This window comes from Mustela putorius, unplaced genomic scaffold, assembly GCF_011764305.1.
Source record: "Mustela putorius furo isolate JIRA1106 unplaced genomic scaffold, ASM1176430v1.1 tig00004007_pilon_pilon_pilon, whole genome shotgun sequence".
In the NCBI taxonomy this organism is placed as follows: Eukaryota; Metazoa; Chordata; class Mammalia; order Carnivora; family Mustelidae; genus Mustela; species Mustela putorius.
In genome coordinates, this window is record NW_025422145.1 from 134,355 (window position 1) to 143,371 (window position 9,017).

Genomic DNA, 9,017 nt, shown 5'->3' on the forward strand with positions numbered 1-9,017 from the left:
AGATAGAGTGAAAAGAAGGGCCACCTGTACCCCAATGTTTATAGCAGCAATGGCCACGGTCGCCAAACTGTGGAAAGAACCAAGATGCCCGTCAACGAACGAATGAATAAGGAAAATGTGGTGCATATACACTATGGAGTATTATGCCTCCATCAGAAAGGATGAATACCCAACTTGTGTAGCAACATGGACAGGACTCGAAGAGATTATGCTGAGTGAAATAAGTCAAGCAGAGAGAGTCAATTATCATATGGTTTCACTTATTTGTGGCGCATAACAAATAACATGGAGGACATGGGGAGTTAGAGAGGAGTAGGGAGTTGGGGGAAATTGGAAGGGGGAAGTGAATCATGAGAGACTATGGACTCTGAAAAACAATCTGAGGGGGTTGAAGTGGTGGGGAGGTATGGGAGGTTGGGGTACCAGGTGGTGGGTATTATAGAGGGCATGGATTGCATGGAGCACTGGGTGTGGTGCAAAAATAATGAATACTGTTATGCTGAAAATAAATTAATTAATTTAAAAAATGGGCAGAAGACATGAACAGAGACTTCTCCAACGAAGACATGCAAATGTATAACAGACACATGAAAAAATGTTCACCATCACTAGCCATTAGGAAGATTCAAATCAAAACCACATTGAGATACCACCTTACACCAGTTAGAATGGCCAAAATTCACAAGACAATAAACAACGTGTGCTGCAGAGGATGTGGAAAAAAGGGAACCCTCTTACACATTTGGTGGGAATATAAGTTGGTGAAGCCACTTTGGAAAATAGAGTGGAGATTCCTTAAGAAATTAAAAATAGAGCTTCCCTCTGACCTGGCAATAGCACTACAGGGTATTTACCCCAAGGATACAGATGTATTGAAAAAAAGGTCCACCTGTACCCCAATATTTATAGCAGCAATAGCCACAGTCGCCAAACTCTGGAAAGAACCAAGATGCCCTTCAACAGACAAATGGATAAAGAAGATGTGCTCCATACATACTATGGAGTATTAAGCCTCCATCAGAAAGGATGAATACCCAACTTTTGTATCAACATGGAAGGGACTGAAAGAGATTATGCTGAGTGAAATAACTCAAGCAGAGAGAGTCAATTATCACATGGTTTCACTAATTGTGGAGCATAAGGAATAACACAGAGGACATGGGGAGATGTAGAGGAGAAGGGAGTTGGGGGAAATTGGAGGGGGAGACATACCATGAGAGACTGTGGACTCTGAGTAACTAACTGAAGGGTTTTGGATGGGAGGGGGGGGTGGGAGGTTGGGTGATCCTGGTGGTAGGTATTGAGGACAGCATGTATTGCATGGAGCACTGGGTGTCGTGCATAAACAATGAATTCTGGAACACTGAAAAGAAATTAAAAAAAAATAAATTTTTAAAAAGTTGACTTGGAAAATGGATGATTTTAGATAAATTGAGATAATCTTGTTTTTACACCAGCGGTGGCAAACTCAGATGTTGTATGGGTCAGGCAAATGCATAAATGAGAGAAGCCCGCCATGTTCCTCTAGCATAAACTGGAGAGCCAAGTATCTCTCAACTGGGAGCAACCATTCAGCTCTACAGATTGACTGTTGCAATATAGGAATGAACATTTAGTGACTTTACAAAATAAACCCCATATCCTGATTCTGGTTCCTATAATCTGTTGCTTTCTCTGAGCCAAAGCCTTCCCTCTTCCCACATATATATTTACAACATATCCATGAGAATGTTAACAGCCCATTGCTAAAATACAACCAAGTATGGCCAAACACCAACATTGCTTATCTTGTGCTGGTTGTGCCACTGTTCAGGGAGCTGACACATTCAAATTCATTCAATAGGTAATGAAATGTTCCAGGTGTGTTCTATATGCTGTGGATACAATAGTTAACAAAATGGTAAAAATTCCACTCTCTCATTGAACTTACATTCTAGTGATGCTGATCCTACATGTGTATCAGAATTACAAAAGGTACAGACCTTTTGGGCATACTATGCTGGGATGCTAGGATAGAAGTCTAATACTTTCAAAAGAACATGAGGACCCTCTTGAACTATACAGGTCCTAGGACTGTTGCTAATTTTTTATGTAAAATTACAGAATTATAGGCACCTGGGTGGCTCAGTTGGTTAAGTGTTTACTTTCTACTCAGGTCATGATCTCCTAAAGGTCCTGGGATGGAGTCCTGAATTCTTCTCTGCCCCTCCCCCAAACCTGCTTGTGCTCTTGAGAGCTCTCTCTCTTTCTAATGAAAAAAAAATCCTTAAAAATTACAGAATTAAATTTAGGAGCAACAAAACACAGAGACACTAACTCAGAGAAATCTAGACAGACCTGACTGTTGAATAGTAAGGAGCTTGAAATTTTTGGTAGTTCATAAATTAATTTCTTTTGGCAAATGTTATGGGTAAAGGAGACAGGTGATATGGATCAATGTCATTGATCTGTGGATTTTTTTTCAGTTTTGTGGTTAATACCTAACTGACTCCTCTTACTGAGCAATGTTTATTATTAAGGTACATCGGGGTGATAGGAAGAATTTGTTTCTGTTATGATTTTTGCCAAAACAAAAAAATGCAACTCCACTAATACTGACTCACCTCTCCTAAGACATGAAGGGGGAAATCACTGTCTAAAGAGAAAAAATGAATAGTTGTACATTTTGTTTACTTTCCTACCCCCATCATCTAGAAGAATAATGGCACAGGGTAGGGGCTCACTAAGTCTTAGCTGAATGATTGAATGAATGAATGAATGGATGGATGAATTTGGACAGAATGTGACCTCTCAGATTTGGGAGGCTGCTCCAGAAATCTACTAAAGTAGATTATCTATCTTAGGAGCCTAGAGTAACAAAGGATTTAATTTCCAAGAATAGTCATGGGTTATAAATTGGTGGTCTGTATTCCATGCCATGACATATGTTGTCTGGCTCACCAGGTACTCTCTTTCGTCTTATAACAAATTCTTTGCCAACACACACACACAGATTTTGAAAATAAAAGTTGGATTTCTAACGTATTTTATAAGTAAAATATGTTGAAATGTGAATTAAAACAAATTTTATCACTCATTATGGCTTTGATTGTGTTGTTTGGGTCATGGATCAGTTCTCAGGTGGTACCTGTTAAGCTGTAAGGAAGCCAGAGTGAACTGCAGTGGACCTTCTGAAGCGTCTTTCATAGGAACAACATCAAGACTTAGAGAGCTTGTAAGGCAGGTCTCAAAACTTTTATTCCACTAATGTTTATGGAGGGACAGCTAGAGCTAGGTGATAGGTGCCATGCCTCATTAAAGAGACACTGATTATGATCAAGGCGATTGGGAAAGTGGAAACAGACAAATAAGAAATGCTGTGAGAATAAATATTAAGGGGTGCCTGGGTGGCTCAGTGGGTTAAGCCGCTGCCTTCGGCTCAGGTCATGATCTCAGAGTCCTGGGATCGAGTCCCGCATCGGGCTCTCTGCTCAGCGGAGAGCCTGCTTCCCTCTCTCTCTCTCTGCCTGCCTCTCCATCTACTTGTGATTTCTCTCTGTCAAATAAATAAATAAAATATTAAAAAAAAAAAAAAGAATAAATATTAAGGAGATGAGGACCTGGAAGGTGGGGAGAATTTGGAGACATGGACAAATTGGCAAGGATTGATAATAAGACAGAAAACCCAACAAAGATGAGGCATCCCTGGGGTCATATTTACTTGGCATTTATCTCCATGGGTTGGTGCATTAACTAACTATAAGGACTAAATAAAGATAAATCAGGGGGGAAGTGATGGCAACTCTTCTTCCTTTCCACCTCCTCCCTCTCCAGCCTGTCTCATGGTTCAAAAAAGTTCTTAACTAGATGACTGGTCAGGGCAGTGACCAAAGTCATTTTAGAGTCTGAAGGCAGAGATGTTTGACATCATTAGACTGTGAGACCAGGTTAAATAAAGTATTGTAGACTCAGACAGCCTGGGTCCAAATCCTGCTCCTTCATTTATTGAGTATGTGGTGGTTTCTCAGGGTTATTTAAAATCCTTGGAACCTCAGTTTTCCTGTCTGGAAAATGGGGCTAAGTATCCATCTAGTCATAGTATTAAATGAAAAGTGCTTGATTTGGCCCATATATATTTATATATTATAAATATATAACATATATATTTTTATATATTATTTATTTATTATTATAGTATTATATTATTTATATATTATATAAACATATATAATATATAAATATAAGTATAAAAAGTATATATATATATTGCTCTCCCTAATTGAGCCCTCTATTTTCCTTGGTGTTACCATGGAAATTCAGAGAAAGGAGAAAGAAGGAGGTGGGGAGGAAGCTCCCATGTTAGCTGAATACTAACATATAAATGCAGATTCATGGGAAATTTAAAATTATATGAACTTCCTTTTTTTTTTGGTAAAAATATACCATTTTACTATTTATGACCTCTGACCAAATGTTACAAGTGTAGGTTAAACATTTCTCTACCCTTCTTTTTTTTTAAAAAATTTATTTTATTTTATTTAAATTCAATTAATTAACACATTACTCTCTAACTCCATTTTATGTTAACTCTCTGGTCTTTCTCTTGGGAAAGACAAACCAAGCACTTGGGTTCTTCTGCAGAGACGTGTAACCTCTAGACTTTCTTCTCTGGATAGACCCTAAAGCCATGCTCAAGTAGGCAGCTGATAGAGAGGAATCCAGTGCACCTGCCCTCTTCACAGAATGAGAGATGACAAGACTTCGCTAAAGATGCCAGACACTCATGTGTACAGTCAGGTGATCTGTCCTTTCCCTATGAGTGAAACCTGAAGTGAGGCCCAAGTCTGATGAGACAAATGCTAGTTAGGCTCATAGTCTCCTTAGATGAAGGTAAGAATTCAGATTAACATCTCCTTGCTAACCTTGTTATTAGCAAGGTTATTAGTTATTAACCTTGTACTTGGTTACAGTTATGTGATATATTCACCCACTTTCTTGTTTCCTAAATGAGATTATCCCCATTTTACAGATAAAACCACTGAGGCTCAGAGAAGTGAGAAAGTGGCCAGGCTGAGAATTGAACCCCCAAACATGAGCTTTTCCCACACCAGTGGTGAGCTGAGATGGTAGCCATTCCTGGTTCAGTGCCTCTCAGTCTAATAGGAGCATGACGAAGTCAGTGAGGCCATTCCTGTCCTCACTTCTCATCACAGGTGGCTTCTTACCTTCTCCATTTGAGTCCAGTAGTCTAGGACATCACTTGCAAAGTTAAATTCCTTGGGAACATCATAGTCATTCCACCTCGGGGCTCCAACTTCTGATAAAGCCTGGCAGTGAAGGTACCCAGAGGCAGAGTGAAAGCCATGGGAGGGTTTGTAGATGTTCCAGAGGTCCAGGAACCTCATTAGCCGCTGCATGGTGGACAGTGCTCAGGAAGACAGCACAGAATTCTCAGGTCGTCACCTGCCTTGGATGGTTAATAGACTGGTTACGGAATGGTAATTTCGTCCACAAAAGGAAAGCAATAGCTTTGTTAGAGTAATAGTTTTGTTTCAGCTCACCAGAATTTGGAAGGCCCAAGGCCCATCCACATCTCTACTCCCTCTCTTGTTAATATCCTGTCCTGAATTCTGTGGGCCAACAATTTTTCCTGCGTGAAGTTGGGTTTCTGTCACTTGAGACAATCAGTGACAATTACACATTGTATGTGACAAATACACATCACCATACTCAGGACAACACCATACTCAGTACTAATATCACAACTTCCCTAGTGGACTGAGATCTGGCCGAAGGGGGCTTTCCCAGGACAATATTGGAGGCAGCTACGTCCAACCCATGAGAGCTGACCCATGAAATAAGATTTGTTTGCCACTCCAGATTCCAACAAAGGCCCCTTTTACATGGGACCGGAAACTTCATTTATTATTGTTGAAGTCTTATTGTGAAAACTGGCTTAAGCTAGAACAATCTTTCCATGAGAATGTTAACTGAAGAAAACCACTTCAGGAACAGCTTGAGAGTCAAGCCCCTTACCGCCCAAACCAATAAAGCCTCCTCTCCTCATTAGTTTCAGCAATCACATAATTTTTGTGATCTATGTCTATTTGTAATATTAGTATACTATTATACTATTATTATACTATTCTGTTGATCTATTCTATAGATCAATATTCTATGGTCTGTTGTCTACTATATACTATTATACTATACTAATAGTATACTATTATACTATTATTATTATTATACTATTATATTAGTACAATATAGTATATATATATTATATATATAATATTATATTAGTACAATATAGTATATAGTACTAATATAATAGTATAATAATAATAGATAGATCAATAGATCAATAGATAAATAAAACCTTAGTTTATTTTCAGCCAGTTTAGACCTATAATAACCTAACCCCAATTTTGATGCTGCCCCCAGAAGCCTACCTCACATTCCTAGCAGGGAGAGGGACTGCTAAATATGCCCTGTGTTAATGTCTCCAGAAAAGAGGATATACGAAAGGTTCATCTATTACAGTTTGCTTGTCAGCACGGATCCCTGGGCCTTGTGACTTAACTAAAGTAATGTCCTCTTTTTAATCCCTGTCAATCAACAGTACTACCTTAGGTTTCATCAGAGCATTCTGGGGCAAGAAAGAGACACTAAGATCGCCACTGGCCCAGATCTGGCCCTCAGACATATTCCTGCTGGCTCTCGGTCTTTGGAGGAAAAATTTAAATTGTCAACATTTAAACCTTAGGAGATTTCATTTAAAAGTCTTGAAGTCTGGCAATCAAACCGGCACAAATGGCTGGAGCTGAGAATCTTACGCAAATAGAATGTTCTCCAATTTCACATGGTTTCCACCACTCCTTATTTTGTCATGCCTACTTGCTTCTCCATTACTGTCCCTGTCAAGTCCCTGGATATTTGAGCTTAAAATATTTGATTAAGACCAACACACCAAAAGGGGATTTCTCCAAGTTTGCAAGGCAAGTGTTGCGCAGACCTGGTTTTAGAAGTCTGCCTTCCCTGTTGTCTAACCCTCTATAAGCCTGAACCGATTCAGAGCAGGAATACCCAACTCATTTGTTATTTTAAGGCACAGATACATAAATAACCTCAGACTCTAAAAGTCTAAAAAGTCTAGAATTGGGCCTTTGGATTTTAAGTCTAAAATAACCTCAGGTCTAAAAGACACACGGTCAGCCCAAACAACCCCTCAATAAGTGGCTGAAGACAAAAGCACATGGACAGAAATAATGAGGAAATTAATTAATCCTTTATTATGAGCTCATTTGTGTCCCTTAGAATTCATTTGTTAAAGTCTTAATCCCCGGTACTTCAGAATGTGACTGTATTTGGAGACAGAGTCTTTGCAGGAGTGATTAAGTTAAAACAAGTTCATTAGATGACCTTGATGACCCTGGTCACTGAAACTGAAGACACACTAGTAATATCTTCCACCTGACTTCCCAGAGAATTAGTGAGATAATCTGTACAAACTACACTGCCAGCTACTACCTAACATATACTAAGGGCTCAATAAATACTGGAACACTCTCTGACTTCCAGCAAATTCTGAAATAAACCATTCTTCCGGTTAGATATTTAAAAAAATTTTTTTTTAGATGAAAGGTATTCACTTTATATAATATGAACCAACTTCTGCATAGTGGAATTTTCTTTCAAGTGTTCACTTTCTGAGTCTTCATACTCTCTTCTGTACCCTCCTGCATGGTTCACCATACTCAGAGCTGCCTAACTTTAAACAGATCACCCTCTACACGCCAGCCACTGTGCTAGGCATATCACACATATATTCTCATTTATCCTTTTTATTCAATATCACCATCTTCATTTTGCATCAAGGAGGCAAAGTATCAAAGAAGTTAAGAGCCTTGCCCAAAGTCAACCAACTGATAAATGATATTACTAACATCTGGAATTGGGCCTTTGGATTTTAAACCCAGGGCTCTGTAAATATTTTATTGCCTTGTGACACACACACACACACCTCTCACAAAGAAATTGTCATTTACATGCCTTACCTGGCAGTGTCTAGAAAACAGCTGGGCTTTATCTTGGGCTTGTAGAGAAATGGGGACTTAATATACTCAACTTCTAATGAGGAAAGTTCCCAGGGGTGTGCACACAGAAAGGACTGCCCATATCTAGGGGTGGAGAGCAGGAATTGGACAACTCTGAAGTGGGAGGAGATGCTCAGTTAGAACAGGACAGGAAACTATCCCAACCCTACACTGGAGAGACTGTGGGTTGGAAAAATAAACCATATGAAGCCATTCCAATTCTTACGGGATGACTTGTGGTGTAAAGAAACAAAATAAAATGGAGAATTCTCACTAACTCTGGGACTAACCTGCCCTCTTTCCCAGCCCCATGTCTCTAGTGCTCACATTTAAATGATAGCCAAGTGACAATATGGCTTAGTAGTTAATGCCTGCGCTCTGGAAGCAGAAAGATCTGAGTTTAAGTCTCCAGTCTTTCATGTACCATCTCTTTGACTTTCACTGACGTCCTTTCTTTACTCTTGTCTCCTTGTACATAAAATGGGAATGATAACAGTGACACCTTATGGTTGTCTCAGGGTTGTCTTGTTATTACGTTGTTAGGATTAGACGGAGTAATTCCTGATGAGCACATAGCACAGTGCTTGGCCTAATCAATATTGGCTGTTTTTGTTAATTTGGGATTTGGAGAGAAACAGTTCAGTGTACTAATAAATGCAGGGTCTTTGGAATCCCAAGGTCTTGGGCTTAAATCCTGGCTCAACAACTTACAAAATGGCTGATGGACAAGCCGTTGGCCTCTTCTAACAAAACAGAGGAGTGTGGTTGTTAATAAGATATGTTCCTCAGGTTCCTTGAACAGCACCAGGTAAAGTCTGCATAGTGCTTGGCTCAGACATGTAAACACTGGGTTGATATTAACGTTGCATTAAATAAGCCTGGATTGCTGCATGAAGTGGCTTGTATTGTTAGTCTTCTACTAGAGCCATTTTGGGGGTGTTG

General features: G+C 39.4%; 1 protein-coding gene across 1 annotated transcript in view; it reads right to left on the reverse strand.

Moving 5' to 3' along the window:
* ACSM1 (acyl-CoA synthetase medium chain family member 1) overlaps window positions 1–8,165 on the reverse strand; it is a 48,490-nt gene extending 40,325 nt beyond the window's left edge. Inside the window, exons 1-2 of the mRNA XM_004750268.3 lie at window positions 8,037–8,165; window positions 5,205–5,446 (exon numbers count right to left, since the gene is read on the reverse strand). Coding sequence (XP_004750325.1) covers window positions 5,205–5,396 — 192 coding nt within the window. The 5' untranslated portion in view covers window positions 5,397–5,446; window positions 8,037–8,165. The remainder of the gene's footprint in view (window positions 1–5,204; window positions 5,447–8,036) is intronic.
* Between the last annotated feature and the right edge of the window lie 852 nt (window positions 8,166–9,017).